The sequence below is a fragment of the Perognathus longimembris genome, chromosome 6 (assembly GCF_023159225.1).
Source record: "Perognathus longimembris pacificus isolate PPM17 chromosome 6, ASM2315922v1, whole genome shotgun sequence".
Taxonomy (NCBI): Eukaryota; Metazoa; Chordata; class Mammalia; order Rodentia; family Heteromyidae; genus Perognathus; species Perognathus longimembris.
Window position 1 is genome coordinate 75,760,236 of NC_063166.1, and position 20,610 is coordinate 75,780,845.

The 20,610-nt window shown below is 53.6% G+C and overlaps 1 protein-coding gene across 5 annotated transcripts; it reads left to right on the top strand.

Moving 5' to 3' along the window:
• Window positions 1-732: 732 nt before the first annotated feature.
• Gdap1l1 (ganglioside induced differentiation associated protein 1 like 1) lies at window positions 733-18,980 on the top strand. 5 transcript variants are annotated; one of them, XM_048349461.1, is made up of 6 exons: window positions 733-912; window positions 8,629-8,858; window positions 9,670-9,863; window positions 14,351-14,445; window positions 15,032-15,146; window positions 18,637-18,980. In XM_048349461.1, the coding sequence occupies exons 1-6, from the start codon at window positions 733-735 to the stop codon at window positions 18,978-18,980; spliced, it is 1,158 nt and encodes a 385-aa protein (XP_048205418.1). The 5 variants fall into 5 exon arrangements, with proteins under 5 accessions (XP_048205418.1, XP_048205419.1, XP_048205420.1 ...); XM_048349462.1 differs by having other exon boundaries at window positions 8,629-8,821; window positions 9,690-9,863; XM_048349463.1 differs by having other exon boundaries at window positions 733-911; window positions 8,619-8,821; window positions 9,690-9,863.
• The last annotated feature ends 1,630 nt before the right edge of the window (window positions 18,981-20,610 follow it).

Below are 20,610 nucleotides of genomic sequence, written 5' to 3' on the forward strand. Positions count from 1 at the left end.
GCCTGGGCTGGCATCGCAGGGCCCACCAGTCAGTAACCAGGTGACCTTGCCCAAGGTCACTTAGCCTCTCTTGCCTTAGTTTCCTCCTCCAGAAGATAGGCTAATGGGGTTGGGGGGGGGGCAAATTTTGAGGGGAGGGGCGTGGGCTTAGAAGCTCAGTCAGTGCCTGTTGCCTGGTTAAATACTTCATCCTTGGCTCCCTTTTCACCCTCGGGAACCCCTGGGGTGGGGGTAGGGGGGGGGAAGGGGGTGGGAACAAGTCAGAAAATAACAGTTTCAAAGCGAGCAGGGCTATTCCTTGCTAAAAGGTGGAGACGCCCCTACTACCCGTCATGGTGGCCCCTCGAGCAGGTGCCCGGCCAGCCCAGCCAGCCAGCCAGCCGTGCGCGCCCCGGGGATGGGGGGGGGGGGGGGTGCGGCCCACTTGCAGGGATGCTCGGGCCCCGCCCTCCGCGGGGCGCCGGGGGAGGACCGTGGCGTTCCCGGGGGCGCGGGGAGGGGCGGGGGGGGAGGGGAGCGCGGCGCCCGGGATCCCCACTCCCCTCCCCCTCGGCCGGTGAGCAATGACTTGGCGGGGAGGGGGAGGGAAGGAGAGGGGCAGGCTCGGCGAGGCCATGTGATGTTGGGCGAGCGAGCCGCGGAGCCGCCGTCTTCCTCCTCCTCCTCCTCCTCCTCCTCCTCCTCTTCCTCCTCCTTCTCCTCCTCCTCCTCCTCCTCCGATCGCCGGCTGTCATGGCGACCCCCAACAACCTGACCCCCACCAACTGCAGCTGGTGGCCCATCTCGGCGCTGGAGAGCGATGCGGCCAAGCCGGCCGAGGCCCCGGACGCGCCCGAGGCGGCCAGCCCCGCCCATTGGCCCAAGGAGAGCCTGGTTCTCTACCACTGGACCCAGTCCTTCAGCTCGCAGAAGGTAGAGCTGGGCGCCCGGAGGCCGGGGAGGTGGGGCGCAGCCAGGGCTGGGGGGGCCTGGGACCCCAGAGGCGGGAAGGGGCCCGAGGGATCCCGGCGACTGTCCTCGGCGGTGGCCGGTACTCCCTGGGCCCCAGGGCGCAGCCCCTCCCGGAGACCTGTCCTGGGGTGGGGTGGGGGTGAGAACAGACAAAGGCGCGGGGCGCCGGGCACTGCTGTGGAGCGGCCTGCCGGGGTGCGGGTCCGGGGGCTGCCGGGGTGTGGGGCGGGGAAGAAGCGCTCCCGGCGGGCCCAGCCTTCCTCCAGGACACTGTACCCCGCTCAGAGCTCCGCGCCCCTCTATCCGGGCCAGGGCCTTCCACGGGCCTGGGCTTGGAAGATTCGTCCCCTCCTCTCCAGCTGGGAAGGAAAGCGTTAACCCAGCCCCTCACACACCGGCTCGCAGCCCTGCCGAGCTGTGTTTTGCTCTTAAAGGCACCGATGGGCCAGTACCCCCAAAGCCCCTCTCAGACCCAGGAGGGCTGGGGGACAGCTGACATCCAGCCCGGGACTCGATTCCGGCATCCTAGGGAGGAAGGAACTGCACCCTAAAACAAAGCTGTCTCGAAGGGCTGGACTCTCCCACTTGGAGCGCGGTCCTTTCTCGGGAGTGTGGGTTCAGCACCATGGCCAGAGCCTGAAGCCTGGTCCAGCCGAGCCCCAGAGCTTCCTCCCCGCCTGCCCGGGCTCTTCCTCGCCCCGGAAGATCCTTTTCTTTCATTCACTCGTTTTTCTACGAAAAGAAAAGAAAGGGCTTTGCAACCAAAGCCTCTGGGGTTTGAGCCATGGCCCAGGTTCAGTTTCATCATCTGGAGACTGGGATGATGATAATGGTGATTTACCAAAAGCCCCCTTGAACTCTAGTCCTGCGTGCTTGCCAGGACGTCTGTGAACCGGGAGGCATCACTTGGTACTGGCTTGAGTGTGATCCCAGCTAAGACACAGCCTGCTGGATTCTCCCAGAGAAGACCTGGCTCACTAGGTCTACGAGGCCCAGGCCCTACCTTTCCATCAGCCACTTTTGGGTTGTCCCCATTTTACAGTCTATAGTTGAGGCCCCACCAACCCCCAGCAGGAGAGCCATCTTCACCTCGCCCACTGTAGAGCTTTGCACAAGTTGCATTGCCTTTCCAAAGCCTCAGTGTTGTAATCTGTAAAATAGGGCTAACACAATTACTTCCTCCATGGGCTACTGTAAGGGAAAAGTGAGAGGATGTGCCCCCCCCCCCAAAAAAAAAACCTGCTACTGGTGATGCCCACTTAGAGGGCCAAGGCTCTGGGAATAGGAGGTGTGGTGTTAAATGGTAGGCGATATGGCTATGGGTAGAGTTCATTGGTAGAGTTCATGTTTAGTATATGGGAGGCCCTGAGTTCAAGTTCAAACACCAAAAAAATAAGGCAGAAAATGCTAGGTAAAGGAAGGCCTAAGTTAACCAAGGTCGTTCTGGGACTCATCTGTAAGTTCTATACATGTACTGCAAACCAGGGGCTGGGCCAGGTGCTTGGGCCGCACACATGCTGAACTTGAATAGATTCACCAGTTTGGGGGTGAACCAACAAATCTCCAAATTGCAGAACCCCTTCCTCTTGGCTCTCATGAATCAGGCCTCAGTGGTCAGGACAGAACGCTGGCACGCCAGAAGGGGGTGGAAGTTTCCTGCTCTTCCTTCTTGGAATATTTTCTACCTAGTCTGGGATCAGAGCATAGGTGGCCTTGGAATCAGGCTTGGGACGACCACAGCGACTGTACTTGGGACCAAGCTTCTACCATGCTATCTGAGACATCCTCCCATCTCCTCTGCCGTGGCCTCCCCTGGCCTGGGGGCTCCAGGTGGAGCCCAGAGTGAGTACAGCCTGGCAAAAAGAGCATGGGTCAGCAGCCACACAGCCCTGGGTTCTAGTCTCTTCTTGGCTTCTTGCTGCCTGAGTGACCTTGGACAAGTCACAGTCACCCCTCTGTGACTCAATGGCTGCATCTGGAAAAGGGTCCAGCCTTCTCCAGGACCCCCTGCAGAATCCTTGATCTAAAGAATCCTCTGCAGGATTTCTAGGGTTTCCACAGCCAGAGGCTTAAGTGCCTGGCAGGTAGCAGGAACTTCCCTCTGGCACTGAAGGGTCTGGCTGGAAGGTAGAGAAGCTCCTCACAGCAGATGATCGTAAGAGAAACCAGGCCTTAAAGGAATATGGGCTGCTGATAGCAGAAAACAACCATGGCAGCTCCCCGGGCATCTGAGGGCTGTTCCAGATCCAGAAGGCATCAGGGCAGTGTGGACCCAGCTGATCTGAGCTTGGAGCTCAGCTCCGCCCTGACCAGCTGGGAGACCTGTACACACTGCCTTACCTCTCGCTAGCCAGCCTGCACACTGAGAGTAGAAAGAGGCCCCTCGATAGGGCCACTGTGAGGAGGCTGCCCATGCACGCATGTGCATCACCCAGAATAGCACATGCGCAGTGCATAGGATGTCAGCCATGAGCGCTGGCTGCCATGGTGAAGACATGGGTGGTGGCGTGAGCCCAGGCTCGAGGTCTAATCCCAACCTTGCCACTCCCGGTGGCATGGCCAGGGGCAGAGTCTTCACCCCTTTAGGTCACACTTGGTTCATCTGTTTGCCTCCCTCCCTCCAGGGGCTGTAAAGACCAAGTGTATCATACCTGATCACACCTTGGCACACAACTGTAGGCTGATGGTGAACTTTCAGGAACCATCATGGGGGACAACTTGGGACCAAGGGTGTAAAAGAGCCTGTAAATGCAGAGTGTAAATGTGAGGGACTCCTGCCCCAGCCTCCCCTGCCATGAGGATAGTGGTGAGGAACCTGTTCCTTGCCAAGGATCATTTGGATATTTATATCACCATTCATGGATCACACAATGATCAATACAGGCAGATGGCCACGGGTAGCCAATGAGAAATGTGGGTTGTGTCCCATCATGCACCAAATGATTTTGAGGGCCTTCCATGACCTGACAGGGGTGAGGAACCCCTTATCTAGGGGTAGGAGTGAGGTTGAGAGGAGCAAACGGCAGGATCCCCACTGATTGGCTGTGTTGTCTGGCCCTCTGATCCTAAGTTGCCTCCTGGGAAAATGAACTTGATGCATAATACCCCCTGCATCACTCCTTCCTTCCCCCAAACTTTCTACACGCTCATCTCACACCTGCCAGCTTTTAAACCCCAGTATTGTTGTTTCCTAGCTGTGTGACTTTGAGCAAGTTACTCATTGTCTCTGTGCCTGTTTCCTCCTTTGTAAACCGAGGATATTAGTAGGAGCTAGGATGTTAGTTGGTGACAGTCCCACCTCCCTGAGTATTTGTAAGGATTAACCGAGTCATTACATGTACAATTCTCAGCCCAGCGCTTGGCACAGCCGAAAGGCAATGTGAGTGACAGCCTGCGTTTCCACTAGGGTGAGTCTCTGAGGGCCAGTCTCTGAGGTCCATCCAGTTTCCTGTTCACGATCCCCTTACCCCATTATCCCAGGCTCTGCCATTGTGCTGGACCTGGAGGCCCCAGCCTTCCATCCTCAGGGGGAAGAGATCCAGGTCTGGGTCCTGCCAGAGACCAGTCCTGACCCCTGGGGTCTAGAAGAAGGATGAGCCTCCACCTCTCATTCTGGCCTTGACTTTCAGACACCTGGGCTCTGGCTCAAGCCTTGGTTATACTTCACTTTGCACCACTCTCCTGCAGGCACCTGCAATGGCTCCCCAAGTTCCTCTGGGAGACACCCAGAGTCTTCACAATGGCCCCAGACTCCTCACCTGGCTACATTCAGGACAGTCAGGGCCAGGCCAGGCTACATGATGGGAAGTGTGTCTCTCATGTGATCTGGTGGCAGGTTCAATTACTGCCACGTAGAAGTTGGCTGTGAGTGTTTACTGCACTTGGTGGTAGCTATACCAACCCTGAAGCCAGTCCTACACCCCTTTAGCACCCACATTCCTATGACGGTGCCAGTCTGGTCATCTCCCAGCCTAGCTTATAGGCTTCTGGGACTTGCTCATGGAAAAGACCTTGAGTCTGGGAGTCCCCATTAAAGCATTTACACATGATCCTTTCTCTGCCCCTCTATTCTCATCCCTGTCCACCCTGGCTTTGACACTAGCCTCAGACCTGTCCCCATGCCCCCTCCTTAATGCCTTTACACTGGTTGTCCCTCTGCCTGGAGCTCCTTCCTCAGGCCCTTGTCTGACTGTTCCCTTACCCTGTTCCAAACTTCCTTCCAATGTCACCTCCTCAGGGCCTTGATTGCTGGACCTCCATGTTTAAAACCACCTCTGCCTCTGAGCATGTTGTTGTCTTAAGTGCCTAATGTGCATCTGCCCCCCTGGAACCCCAGCTCCCAAGGGCAGTGATCTGTCTCATTCAGGACAGAGCCACCCCGACTCAGAACAAAGTCTAGGTCTAGCAAGCACTCCGTGAATGCTTATTGTGAAGCAATGTGTTGATAAGCCATAAGATGAAGAAGGTGTTGGATTCTGTAAGCCCAAAACTGCTCTAAAATTAAAATCGACCAGGCACTGGTGGCTCATGACGATAATCTTAGCTACTCAAGAGATTGAAATCTGAGGATCATGGTTCTAAGCCAACCAGGGTATTCTTGTCTCCAATTTACCAGTCAAAAGCCAGACATGAAGGTATGGCTCAGGTGGGAGAATGTCAACCTTAAGTTAAAAAGCCAAGTGTGAGTGTGAGGCTCTTGAGTTCAAGCCCCAGTTCTTAAGCCTGTGCATGTGCATGTGCACACACACACAAAACAAAAAATCTATTACTTTTTTTTTTTTTTTTAAAGAGAAGATATTTGAGATTAATAAGGTTCAGAGACTGGATTCCTTGAATAGTCACACAGCAACTAAAGGGCTGGTCAGAGCGGCCTACCTGGGGCATCCATCACATAACAAGGCCTGGTAAGGGGGACCCATCCCATGTGACGCAGGAAAGGAAACACCAGTGGCCCCTTCTCAGGCATCCACAGGGAAGACTGTACCCAGAGATGGCTGAAGTCTGGGGACACCAAGTGGTGACCATTTAAGTCTATAAAGCCTCCAGGAGGCAGAGATGGCAGATGGCTTTGGTGGCTGCCTGCCCTTCCCTAGGGCCCAGCTTCCTCTCTGGGCTCCCCTCCCCCCACAGAATGGCACATGGCTCTGGTCTGCAGCTCAGCTAAAGGTGAGCGTCTCCTTGACCACAGGCCAGGGTGACCCAGAAGCCCCTCCCAGCTGGGATTACCACACCCAAAGCATGCCGGGAGAGTGAGCTTCTCCCATGCAGCTCCAGCCTGGACTCCCTGTGCTTCTCCAGGGCATGGGCCATCCAGTGCCCACAGACACCCATCCACACCTGCGCTCACTCGGGCACACCACACACACATGGACACATACTCACTTGTGCACACAGATGTGCAGTAACCCTCAGCCATGGCCTGAGTACACACACCTCTGTATACTCATCCATGCACTGCCATGCTCAAGCTCACACGCCTGTTCACCCACACATGCTCCTCACACACCCAAACCTGAGCAGATGCCGCCCCCCCCCCCCAACCCCGGCAGCTCACCCTCTGCAGGCCTGCTGCTCTCCATCCATGGTGCAGAACCAGCAGCCCCTCCCACGGCCCCCTGGCGAGACAGAGCAGCTGGGTCTCCTGCAGGGGCCTCTTTCTCATAGCCCACAGCACAGCTGCTGGGTGCTCCTAGGATGGAATCCACCCCCACACTTCACGGCCAGTATGAAAAGCGAAGCTCAGAAAGGTGCAGTGAGGCTCTGAGGTCACACAGCATTGCCACAGCTGTCAGCGAGGTGAGCCAAGGCCCTGCCGGCAGCCCAGGGATGTTTCCAGCATCGTGCCCCTCCTCTCCCCTCCCTGCCATGGGACTGGATTTTGGTTAACGGAGCAAATGGACCTGTGAGTGAGTGTTTCTCCTTTCCCACAGGCAACTGAAAAGAAAGTGTTTGTGTTAGCTGTGAGGGAGGGTAGGAGGGAACTAGGCCACTACTGAATACAGGTGTGTGCATCATATCACTCCCCTTCAACCTCACACCACTCTCAAGCAGATTACACTCCTTACCTCACTGAAACTAGAGGTCAGAGAGGTCCCGTGACCTGTCCAACGTCACACAGCAGTAGAGCCAAGCTTCAATTCCAGATCTGTCTGCCTCCAACACTTGGTTTCATGCACATAGCTAAGACCCATCGCTCCTACCGTGTCAGGCGTTTCATCCTCCCACAAGCCTGGAGGGAACTCTGGAAGAAGTGAAGCAGGGTAGAAAGCCAAGCATCCAGCAAGGCAGGGCGGGAGCTGATACTCGAGTGACATGGCATGAGGGCGCTCCCCAGATGCCACACTGCCTCTTCTGGAAGCTGAACTCCTGGCACCTAGGAGGAAGGCTGGGGTGCCTGGTTCTCAGGCCAGCACCCCTGGAGTGTGTGAGGATGGGATGTTGGAGGAGAATGAGCCCCTGCCTCACAGGGGTGCCCTCCTCCTTCTCCCTCCCTCCCTCTCTCCCTCCCTATCCAATCTCTATGGATCAGAGTCCCTGCCACCTCTTGCTGGGGACCTGGGACAAGGTCTGAGGTTGGCACAATTGAAATGCACAGAGGGAAGATGGGATTCTGCCATCTCCCAGGCCAGTTTTGAGGCTGGCAGATTCCATCACAAGTGTTTGTTGGGCGCTCCCTGGAGACACAAGACCATTTCAGGAGGGGGGCAAGTCAGGACTCCCCAGAGTACTCAGGGAAGAGGGTTCTGTGTGGGAGTCAGGAACCGTCCTTTCCATTTTAAGTTCCTTGCTGAACTGCTGTTTGACCTCAGGTAAGTCACTTGATCTCGCTGGGCTTTCGTCTTCTCAGTAAGGAAAATAGGGAATCAGTGCCTGTTCTGCCATTGTGTGGGGAGTTGCTGTGAGCACCCAACTGGGTGATCAGCTGGGAGGTGTTTGGAGACTAGAATGGGTCCTATTAATTGCCCATACCTGGTAGTTATGTCAGCATTGCTACAAACAACTGAGAAAAATAAAGGGTGGGGGCAGTATTTGTGGCTCATGGTTTTAGCCCATGGTTGCTGGCTCCTTGTTTCTAGGCCTATGTAAGACAGGGCATCACGGTGTAGGGTGGAGAGAAGACTGTTCACCTCATGGCGGACAGAAAACAGACAGAAGGGACAAGGGATGAGGCACAGCCTTCAAAGTCACTCCTAGTGACCCACTTCCTGCGGGCAAGCACCGCCTCCTAATGTTTCTAAGAGCTCCCAAAATATTGGGTGCTGGTGCCTCACGCCTGTATCCCAGCTACTCGGGAGGCTGAAATGTGAGGATTGTGGTTTGAAGCCAGCCTGGTCAGGAAAGTTCATGAGACTCTTATCTCCAATTAACCACCAAAAAGACAGAAACAGAGCCGTGGCTCAAGTGGTACAGACCCAGCCTTGAGTGAAAAAAAAACTAAGAAACAGCACCCAGGCCCTGAGTTCAAGCTCTGGTACTGGCCCATCCCTCCTCCCCACCCAGCACTGCCCCTGGGACACATAACTCCCCACCCCCATGACCAAGAATGGGCTGAAAGCAACAGTGTCCCCTCCTGTGTGTGACCTCTGACCTCCCTCCCCACACGCCCCGCCCCACCCGGGCAGAGTGTCCCCGTGTTCGCCCGCCTTGCCGTCCCCGCTCTGACCCTGGCGCCTGCAGGTGCGGCTGGTGATCGCTGAGAAGGGGCTGGCGTGCGAGGAGCGGGACGTGAGCCTGCCGCAGAGCGAGCACAAGGAGCCCTGGTTCATGCGGCTCAACCTGGGTGAGGAGGTGCCCGTCATCATCCACCGGGACAACATCATCAGTGACTACGACCAGATCATCGACTACGTGGAGCGCACCTTCACTGGAGGTACCTGGTGGGGGGGACCCCACGCCGGGCCACAGGGGCAGGGGGACACCCAGCCGCAGGCCCTACAGGCCTCACTGGCTTATGCCAGGCCCTGGAGTCTCAGAAAGCCACTGGACCTTTGGTGAGGCCCATTACCACCCAAATGTTTCCCTGGGCTACAGGCAGTGGTCAGATGCCCCCCAAGAATCTCAGAGTGGTAAGGACTGCTGCAGGTCTAGCCCCCTACAATCCCCCCCCCCAACTTGCTCCCCTGGCCTGCAGAGAGGACATGGTGGGGACCTAGGAAGGACCTGCAGCTCCAGTCCCCAGAACCCCTGGAGACCCAGGCCAGGACACAGACACTCTAGGGGTTCCCCCCATGTCTCACAGATTTCCTCCAATCCAGCACCGTGTGACCTGTAACCCAGTAGGGGCCAGACTCCCAGGCACACCACAAACAGAGTGCCAGCCACCTGAGCACCCTGCAGACCCCAGAACCTTGTAGGGGCCCTGTATTCCCTCCCGCCCTTGGCCTTCAACAGGCTCAGGATTAGCTGCCTGTGGCAGAGACTCAGGCAGCCACTGAAGGGGGCCAGCACAGTGGCTATACGGTAAAATAATAATAATGATGATGCATTATGATGGGCAATGGTGGCTCACCCCTGTAATCCTAGCTACTCAGAAGGCTGAGATTTAAGGATCATGGTTTGAAGCCAGCCTGGGTGGGCAAGTCCGTGGGACTCTTATGTCCAGTTAACCAGTCCCAGTTCTGGGAACAAAGGTGCCTGGGACCTCTGGGGGTGACATTTGGGGTTCTGGGATGGTAAGGGTGGGTGGCTGAGGCAGGGCCAGTTGAGGACTTGGCCCAGCCTGTGGCCATGCCCCGCAGAGCACGTGGTGGCCCTGATGCCTGAAGCTGGCAGCCCGCAGCATGCCCGGGTGCTGCAGTACAGGGAGCTGCTAGACGCGCTGCCCATGGACGCCTACACCCACGGCTGCATCCTGCACCCTGAGCTCACCACTGACTCCATGATCCCCAAGTACGCCACGGCCGAGATTCGCAGTGAGTGCGAGCAGCTTGGAGGCCCTTCCCTGTCCCCCCTCCTGTAGGCAGGAGGCCTTGTGATTTGTCCTCCAGCCTGGGTTTCTTTCTCCTTGTCCTCCCCTTTCCTCCCTCTCTCCTTCTCGCCTCTCTGTGTGTCACTGGGGATTCTGTCTCTTACTGGGAGCTGGCATGCTCTTCTCTCTCTCTCTCTTTCCACTTCTGTGTGTGTCTCTATGTCTCTCTCTGTACTGGGACTTGAACTCAGGGCCTTACCTGAAACCCCTTTTGCTTTACATTTTTTACATTAATTTTTTAAATCTTTAAATAGTTGTACAAAGAAGTATTAATTCAACATATCAAATTTAACGTATTTTAAATAGAGATAACAGTTGTCTTCATGGAGTACAGTTTGGTAATTCAGTAAGTATGTACAATCTGTAATGATCAAAATCTATACAAAGTAGACCAGTAGGGAAATAAATATGATTGCAACCAGCAAAGAAAGTAGGTACGGAAGTGGCACTGTGGCTCAAGTGGTAGGGTAGTAGCTTTGAGCTGAAGAGCTCAGGGACAGCACCCAGGCCCAGACTCCAAGCCCCACGACCAACAAAAGACAAAGAAATCAAGAAAGTAGGTAAACTATTACAAAAGTGCCCACCTCATAAACACATAAAGGAAAACTAGAGGAAAGCTTTAGTAATTTTTAAGGTTAGTTCCCCCTCCTATCCACCTTGGGGCAGGCCTCAGACCAAGATCCTTCTATGTCCTCCACCCAAGTGGCTAGAATTACAGACACGAGCCACCATGCCCAGGTCAATATGAGATATTTTTTGTCCCTTTTCCTCTCTCTCGCCTTCCTCCTTCTCCTTCTCCCTCCTCCTGCTTTCTTCCTCTTCCCTTCTCTCTGGCTTTCCATCCCTTTCACTGTTTCTAATGGAATATGGCTCTGTCCCCTTGCCCTGGCCCTGGTCCTGCCACCCCATGCAGAAGCTATGGGGTCTTCTGTCCTTGAGAGGCTTTTTGGTCCCTGTGAAGCTGGCAGGGGGTGGAGGGAGGGATTGGGATCCTCAATTAGTCCTAACCACACACCCCTGGGCTTGGGGCTCAGGAAGAGGCCCTTTAACTGGCTGCTCAGGTCACTGGGTAACCTCAGGGGTGGGACTGTTAAGGCTGCTCGGTGTGTGTATGTGTGTGTGTGGGGGGGGGGTGTCTCTGTTTTCAATTTCATGGCCAACCATGAGCTACCCTTGTCAGTAGCCTGAACATGTCCACAGCCCGGTTCATCCTTTTAGATCTAGCACCCAGCAAAGTGGAAGTTGGTTAAGTCAGATCGTCCCTCTGTAGCTGCTCACAGGGATTTGGGGATTTGGGACCTCAGGGTCCTGTGACTCTACCTTGTAGGATCCCTTCCCTTCCCATTCCACTGTCTCGCTGATTGACAAAGGCAGGGAGGGCTCTGGGTGTAACATCAGCCCTGCCTCTTATCCTCAGGATTTATTTTATTTTATTTTATTGGCCAGTCCTGGGCCTTGGACTCAGGGCCTGAGCACCATCCCTGGCTTCTTCCAACTCAAGGCCAGCACTTTGCCACCTGAGCCACAGCGCCCCTTCTGGCCGTTTTCTGTATATGTGGTGCTGGGGAATCGAACCTAGGGCTTCATGTATGGGAGGCAAGCTCTCTTGCCACTAGGCCATATCCCCAGCCCCTCAGGATTTATTTACTGTGTGGTCTGACAACACTTATAAGCCGCTGGGCAGGGGCTGAGGATGGGCAGGGGTGGACTTGACTTGTGTGTCCAGGGCCAGAGTTCCACCAGCGTGAAGACAAGGACCTGGGCATTACAATGTGACGCAGAGTAAGCTTGGACAGCCTCAATCAAACCTGTAAGGGTCTGGAGACTATTGCGCAGTTGCACTGGACTTGGCCACTGAGAGGGATGGGCAAAGAGGTTCACTGCAGCACAGTCGGTCGGAGTGAGAAATATCAGCAGAAAGAACTCAGCTACCCATGGGGTGGGGAGTGGGTAAATCAGTTATGGCCTTGCCGTACAGTGGAATACTGTGCAGATGTTTAAAAAAGAACAGTAGGCATGTGATGTTCTCTCAGAGAGACTAAGGAGTGGAAAAAGCAGAAAGGGGGCGGGGGAGGGGAGGGCAAGCTTGATGTGACATGCCTGCAAGGCTGAGGCAGGAGGATTGTGAATTGTGGGCTACATAGTCAGACTGTCTCCACACCACCCCCATCCCCCCAAAAAGGACAAGAGACACTTAAACATTCACAGGGGCTCTTAGTACCGGCAAGGGGGGTTCTGGGAGGAAGCACACAGGAAGCTGCCAGCAGCAATAGGCTTTGAGGAGCAGAGCCGCCCATCTGCAGATGGAGAGGAGAGAGATTTACTGCTACTGTACATTCTTTAGCACTGTTGGAATTTTTTAAAAACAAGTCTGCAGGTATACCCTGTACAAAAACAGTTTTAAAAAAATCTTTTATCTACTCCCAACCATGTGATTGGAGTCTAATGGAGGTTTGGAGCCATGGAAGATGCCCATCCTGACCCCTAGGGGCCTGGTACCATCCAAGGATAGATTGGAGCAGCTGGGGAAGGAGCAGGAGGCGAGGGGGCCAGGTTGTGGGAGGACTTGCGTGATGTGTGAGGGGTTGTGGGAAGTTCAGCGCAGTAGAGCCCAGGCCAAAGGGGTGTTGGGGGGTCTTTTGTGAGTCTGGGGAACTGGGTCTGGCAGATGAGGGGTTCGATCAAGAAGTTAGTGGGGAGTGACAGGGGGGCAGTAAAAGCAGATGGAGCGGTTCAGAGGCCCTGGTGGTTTTTTAGGTAAATGGTGATGTGGCCTGGCCTAGGGACAGATCCCTGCCTCTTGAGGGTGGGCTGCTTCCTTCCTCTTGTCCTGAGCTACGTGGGGCATCTGGGAGACAGTGGGGTCAAGAGAAGGCCCAGCCCTCGACCTCCATTGAAGAAGCAGGGAGCATCTAAGGACTTCAACTAAGATGGGACAAAGGGAAACCTCCCAGGAGGCAGGGGGGCAGAAAGCCAACCTGAAATGACACCACCCCAAATCATCTAAGACCTCCTGAAGTCTCAAGAGAGCCGCAAGAGAAGCCCTGGGGGATGGGCACGAGACAAGTTGACCTTGGCATTCATAAAACATCCATGAGACTTAAATATAGCCACAGCACTGGAAAGCCCTAGAGAGTGTTTACTGGCGACTGACCTTGTGGAGCTGCGGGTGGGTGGTGCATGGCTAAACCTCAGTGGGCAGAAGCTACACAACTACACTCGTTGCTTTCTCTGCTCTTTTTATTGCTGGGCTGTAAGGGAACCAAGCTGCATCTGTGACAGTGACTGCCTTGCAAAATCTCAGGTGCCATAGGGAGACCTCTGCATCCACAGACTGCCATGTTAGCATTAACATTTCCACACACAGCAAGCAAGGTTGTGCACTGCGCAGGTGGAGGGAGTCCGCCATGGCTTTGCCTGTCAGAGATCTGTGGAGTGTTCACTGGGGACAAAGGCACAGAGGCTCACACTCAAGGCTGGGCTTCACAGAGGAGTGTGTGTGTGTGTGTGTGTGTGTGTGTGTGTGTGTGTACCCAAGGAGGCTTCCGGGAATCGAGGGCATGGCTATTCCAGGAGAGAGAAGTCGTGTGTACAGAGGCCTGGAGTTTTGGAATGTTCTGGCACCTTCAGGGAGTGGGAAGCTTTTGGAGTGACTGAGACATATGTCTGGTGCTAGGGACACCCTGGAGGGAACCCACAGAACATGGAGCTGGTGAGAGGAAACAGAGATGGAGAGGACACTATCGAAGGGACACTTATCAGGGCAGGGATGAGCTTCAAACTGGGAGTGGTAGGGTCTGGGACGTAGGTGAGGAGGTCTCTTGCGGAGCTAGGAGAGGGTGGAGAGACAGCCTAGCTCCAGGTATGTGAGTGGCTGTGCGTCTGTGTGAAGCAGCAGCTGGCGGGCTGGAGGGGGAGGTTAAGTGGGAGGAGCTAGAGCTCTCTGGACAGCAGATCAGATCCACTGGGGTCTGGAAGAGTTGGGACCTCCCCCTTCCTCATCTGTCTTGGCTTCCTGTGGGGGAGGGGTGCTGCGGGATGCCGCGGTGGGGAGGGAGGATGATGAGATTGGGTTTGGGGTTCTATCTGTTTCTGCAATCTCCTACTCACCCTTAAGGATAGTCTCCTCCTCCTCAAAATTTCTGGGCCCCTTGTGCCCTAGGCAGGCCGCCCTCTGTGTCCCCCATTCTTGTCCTCCATTCTGTTCTTTCCTGGTTACACACCGATCATGCTGCCATGAGATATCCGTGTGTGTGTGTGTGTGTGTGTGTGTGTGTGTGTGACTGGCTGAGCTGAGGGCAGCTCTCATCCAGGCCCACGTGGCAGCCTGAAGGGCTTGCTTGGTGCTGGCTGTTGCTATTCTAACTTCTCTGGCCAGTGAGGGGCTGGGGAGACCCTGGGTATGAGGGGCCTTTCTTATTCTCTCCCCAGGACATTTAGCCAATGCCACCACGGACCTCATGAAGCTGGATCATGAGGAGCCTCAGCTATCAGAGCCCTACCTTTCTAAACAAAAGAAGCTCATGGTGAGAGCCCCAGCCTGCGGTGGGGGAGGGGGGCTCCCTCTTCCCCTTCCCATGGAGAAAAGCTAGTTCTGTGAGGATCAGATTGCTACCTTGGGGCCTCAGGCTCCTGTATCTTAGGTCATGGCCTGAAAGCTGAGTATTGAACTCAGGTTCTTGCATAGAGTGGTACTGAGAAGTGTTGTGAGGAAATCCCAGTAAGCATGAGAGGGTAGGTAAGAAGTCCCAAGCCTTTCCCTCAATTGCACAAGAAGCTCTGGAGTGTCCACCTGTAGCCTGAGGCCACCCTTTAGTACCCTCAGGCCAGTCAACCATTGACTGCCAACGGGTAAGAGGGTAACTGCAGTGTATTTCTGGACAAGGCAGTGCTTCCTTCCTTAGCGAAGAACAGGTGAGCCACTGTCAGACAGGGCTGACAGACAGGGCTGGTTAAGTGCCAGGTAATTGAAGATGCTTTGCCATAGCAAGGCAAGGGATATTTGGAGGCTTGGTGCACAGTAAGGGTTTAGGCAAAGGTTCTTCCATCCCTGGATTGCCTCACTCCAAAGAGGCCAGCTCAGCCTATGGCTCCTGCCTATTCTAACTACAGGCTAAGATCCTGGAGCACGATGATGTGAGCTACCTGAAGAAGATCCTCGGGGAGCTGGCCATGGTGCTGGACCAGATCGAGGCAGAACTGGAGAAGAGGAAGCTGGAGAATGAGGGTAGGTGCCAGTTCTGGGGTGGGTGATGCCACAGCCCACTCATTTACCCCACCCCCTGTCCTGCCCAGGAATATACTCTTTTCTTCCCCCAAGATCTCAGAGATCCTCTCATATTCATTTGGGCCATGGGCTGGAGAAGCAGACCTGGTTCAAGTCCTTCTTTGGCCACTGTCCAGCTGAGTGCACTTGGACAAGGCACTCAATTTCCCACATATACAGTAGGACTTGTTATGTGAAACCCCACATGAGCCTTTTTGAGACATCATATCAAGTGATACACACAGAGAGGCAGATCAGGGCTACACACAAGGTGTGTGTTTAACACAGATTAGTGAAAGGGCTTTGTGGCTTCCTGGAGGGGACTAAAGGCTGCTGTTTGCTGAATGAAGCAGAAGTTGTGTCGCCTGCTGTAAGGAGACTGTAAAAGGGTTGAAAGAAGAGGGCCCTGAGCTCAGTCTGTCCACATTCAGTCTCTTGCTGACTCCATGCAGTCTGTGGCCAGGGAAGTAACTCCCTTTATCCTACCCTGCCACCTTATATCCATCATCCTCGCTTCCCCCATACCTAGCAGGAATTCCCCGAGCCATCAGCACGGGCAAGTCCTTGCCTTCATGTCCAGCACCTTTGCCCCTCCCTGGCCTCCTCAGGCTCACTTGGTCAGACCTCAGATCCAGATAAGCTTGGATCACCACTTACCCAGTACTTGCAAACTGTGACCCTAACTAACCTGGCCTTAATGCACGACTGGAGAAACACAGGCAGAATTCACTTGTGAGCATTCTCCTTCAGGGACCTTAGCTTCTTCCTTTCTGTGTAGCAGGAAATGGGAGCACAGCCCAACCTCAGGATAGTCCACCCACCCAGCAGCAGAGTCCACTTAGCTACTCCAAGATGCACCATTATTAAATTCCATCTTAACAGCTCTGGCATTGGGACATTTCCTACAACCAATAGCCGAATTATTCTCTTACTTCTGAGTGGGCTTCCTGCCTCTGATGGTAGCTTAGATATGACAAATCATGGTAGCACAAGTGAGCTTGTCACCAAGGAGGAGCTGTTCTTGAACTAGACAGTTCTGAGTCCCTGTCCGTACTGGATCCCATCTGTACTCATCAGATCAAAGATCTCCACTCTTTTCCGCAGTGTCATTTTGACCTTTCTGCTGGATCATTCCATCAACACCCTTTTTCTTCCTCTTGGCTTACACACATGCTCTTGACCTCACACTGCCAGCCTGTCCCTCCCGTTACAGCAAACTCCTTGGGAGAGGGAGAGAGGGAGGGAGTTTTGCTCACCATCTCCACTTCTCCTTTCTTTCTTGAACTCCTTCCAGCCAGGCCTTCGCCATCAGCATTTCCTCCGGGTGCTCTTGTCAAGATCACCAGTTGCTGAATGTCTGTGCCAGGGCTCAAGCCTCCTCTTTTTTTCTTCTGGTCCTGGTGCTTGAACTCAGGGCCTGGGTGCTGTCCCTGAGCTTCTTTTGCTCAAAGCTAGTGCTCTACCATGTAAGCCACAGTGCCACTTCCAGCCTTTTCTGACTAGTTAACTGGAGACAAAAGTCTCATGGACTTTTCCTGCCAGGACTGCCTTCGAACCACCGTCCTCAGATCTCAGCCTCCTGAGTAGCTAGGATTATAGGCGTGAACCACTGGTACCTGACTTCAGGCCTCCTTTTCTGACACACCCATGCATTGCCTTCTCCTCCAATGCTTTCTTAGCTCAGCTTCCAGGACTTCACACTCCCTTCTCTTCTATGCTGGTTATTCCTGGTTGCCCAATCTCTAAATCCAGAGACCCCAGGTTTGCTCCCTGGTCCTCAGGTGTGTGTTAGTATTGTCCATTTCCTGGCTCTACTACTAATGGCACTAGCTTGAACTGTCTGTCTGTCTCTCTCTCTCTCTCTCTTACACACACACACACACACACACACACACACACACACACACACACACTTGGAGTCTGGAGTCTGAAAGGCACCTGGGACACATCACATAAGGAAAGCTTTGTATGGCTTGAAAGGCCTCATCTACTCTCACCATAATATGGTGTAGCTTTGACAAAGGATGTGTGTGTGTGTGTGTGTGTGTGTGCGCGCGCGTGCGCACGCGCTGGCACTAGGGCTTGAACTCAGGGCCTAGGCATTGTCCCTTAGCTTTTTCACTCCAGGCTGATGTTCTATCACTTGAGCCACAGCTTTACTTTCCAGATTTTTTGGTGATTAATTGGAGATAAGAGTCTCATAGACTTTCTTGCCTGGGCTGCCTTTGAACCATGGTTCTCAGATCTCAGCCTCCCAAGTAGCTAGGATTGCTGAACTAATACACCAGTGAGGGCTTCCTTTGGGTTGTAACAGGATCTTGTTGGCTTCTGTGCTGAGAATAGACTCAAGGGGTAGGGGCTGGAACAGCAGGGCCTCCCAAGGGACCATATGATAGTGCAAGTAGAACTTACGGTTGTTTAGATTCAGATGGCAAAAGTGGAGGTGACACCAGATATAAGATGTATTTTGAAGATAAATTTGATTAGCTAAGTGACAGTGGTGGCTCATGCCTGTAATCCTAGCTATTCAGAAAGTTGAGATCCTAGGATTCAAATCCAGCCAGGCAGAAAAGCCTATGAGACTCTTATCTCTATAAACTACCTGGAAAAATCAGAAGTGGTTCTGTGGTTCAAGTGGTAGAGTGCCAGCCTTGAGTACAAGAAGCCAAAGGAGAGTAAGAAACCTTAAGTTTAAGCTCTAATACTGGTGTACGTGTGTGCACAAAACAGTCAGTTGAGTCAAGTGCCTAGAATCCTACCTACTCAGAAGGCTGAATATGAGGATTGAGGTTTGGGGTTAATTGGAGCAGACAAGTCTGAGAGACTCTTATCTCCATATAAGTAGCAAAAAAAAAAAAAAAAAAGAAGAAGAAGAAGAAGAAGAGGAAGTGGAGATATGGCTCAAGAGGCAGGATGCCTAGCCATGAGTAAAACAGCCAAGCAAGAATTTGAGGACCTCAGTTCAAGTCACACTGTTGGCACGTGCACGTGGGCGCATGCACACATGTGCTCTACTACTAATGGCACTAGCTTGAACTGTCACACATACACACACACACACACACACACACACACACACACACACACACACACACACACCTAAAATAAAAAGAATAGAGGTGGCACACATAAGGATCTCCAGGGGCTGAGAATGTGGCTTCGTGGTAGAGTGCTCGCGTAGCATGCATGAAGCCCTGGGTCCTCACTACCACATAAACAGAAAAAGCTGCAAGTGGCGCTGTGGCTCAAGTGGTAGAGTGCTAGCCTTGAGCAAAAGAAGGTCAGGGACAGTGCTCAGGCCCTGAGGTCAAGCCCCAGGACTGGCAAAAAAAAAAAAAAAAAAGGATCAATATTAGAGATCATCAAAGGCCCATGGGAACAATGACTCGGGAGGTAATGGCAGCACAATGAGAGAAGTGAATGCACAGGTTTTTCTCTGTCCCCCATCCAGGACAGAAATGTGAGCTATGGCTCTGTGGCTGTGCTTTCACCCTTGCTGACGTCCTTCTGGGGGCCACCCTGCACCGACTCAAGTTCCTAGGACTGTCCAAGAAATACTGGGAAGATGGCAGCCGTCCCAACCTGCAGTCCTTCTTTGAGAGGGTCCAGAGACGCTTTGCCTTCCGGAAAGTCCTCGGTGACATCCACACCACCCTGCTGTCGGCTGTCATCCCCAACGCATTCCGGCTGGTCAAGCGGAAACCCCCATCATTCTTTGGGGCATCCTTCCTCATGGGTTCCCTGGGTGGGATGGGCTATTTTGCCTACTGGTACCTCAAGAAAAAATATATCTAGAGCCAGGCCCCCCCAAGGGCTTGGTGTCTGACTGTTGGTGTCTCTGTGCTGTGTGATTCCCAAAGACCTCTCAGTAACTCAGCCCTGTGAACATGGACAGCACTTCCCTGCCCCTTGCTCCCAGTAATTCTATCGTCAGTGTGACCACATTCCATAGTTTAGAAGTAGACGTCGCTAATGCTGTGACTTGAGGTCATAGCCCTACTAGGAGAGAGAGAGAGAAAGAGAGAGAGAGAAAGAAAGAAAGAACACAAAAACAAAACACGAATGCCTTTTCTTCTGATTCAAGGTCTCAAGACGTTATTGTGGGGACTGGTTAGGATCTGAGGTGAGTCCCAGGATGTACCGTCCATCAGGGCTCAGGTTCTGGGAGGTGCCGGGGGCTCAGAGGGCTTGACCCTTCGCCTCCCCTTCCTTCTCGCCAGGGACCTCTTCTACAGGACAAAGCCAACACCAGAGACTCGACCTTCTAACCAGTACCTCCATCTGGGGCTGGAGAGGCTCCTGAAGATCAGAAGGGGCTTCATTCTTCTCCTGGACATGGACTGAGACAGCACTGGCTCAAGCCAAGGCCGCGACATCCCCAAAGCTGGCCGTGACCGGGACGGACCCCATGAGCACACACCCTTCACTCGCCTCCCCAATAGGCCAATGAGTTCGGTTTGACGTTTCAGTTGAAATCCCTGAAGGTGACAGCATGGACCCACCCCGCCTTGAGTTGTGTGTCCCACCCCGTGAAGTGGGACTTTCAGCAAAAGCCATGTTGGCCTTCCCCCAGAAGGTCAGTCTCAGCTCGAGTGCAGGGTGTGTCCCTCCCCACCTCCTTCAATGCCCACCTTTCCCATCTTCCAGGGGCTCCTCTGTGCTGCATGCAGGGGAAGGGCCTCTGTCTTCTCCATGCTGCCCCCTGGTCGGTCTCACTTTCCTGTGCCTTTTGCATGCTGGGAAAGGGCCCGGGTGTCACTGCTGCTCATGCTTCGAAACCACTGAAAGCCCCCAATAAAGCATCCAGGAGGAGCAGTGGCTTTGCTTTTCTGAACTGTGCGGTCCACCCAGCTCTCATTTCCAAAGTCGGGGGGGGGGGGCGGGCAGAGGAATGGAGATACAAGCACCCTCCGACCCCTTCCCCTGAGTCATTCTCTTGGCAGTTATAGAAACTTCATGAGAGCAAGCAAGAGTGGAGTTCTGACCTCAAGTTTCTGGGTCTGAGTTGTCTCCTGGACAGACTTTTCCAGACCTCTGACCTGTCTTGGACACAAGTGCTTCGCAGGTTACAGAGCATATTCCCAATCATTTGTTTACAAGAATACATGATACATGTATACATGTATACAGGATACATTCCTTCTACCCCCAGTTTCTAAGTGGGAAACATATATAACTTGTCGGTGGGTGTGGTGGCACACAACTGTAATCTCAGCATTCAGGAGGCTGAGGCATGAGGATCATGAGTTCAAGGCCAGCCCGGGTTACATACTAAGTTCCAGACTAGACTTGACTCTATAGTAAGACTTTGTCTCAAAACATAAAAAAGTATTAATTTATAGGATATAAGGTACAATTTTATTTATTTTTGTAAAAATATAAAAGTTTGTATATTTTCAACAAGGCGAAAAATATACCCAGGGAA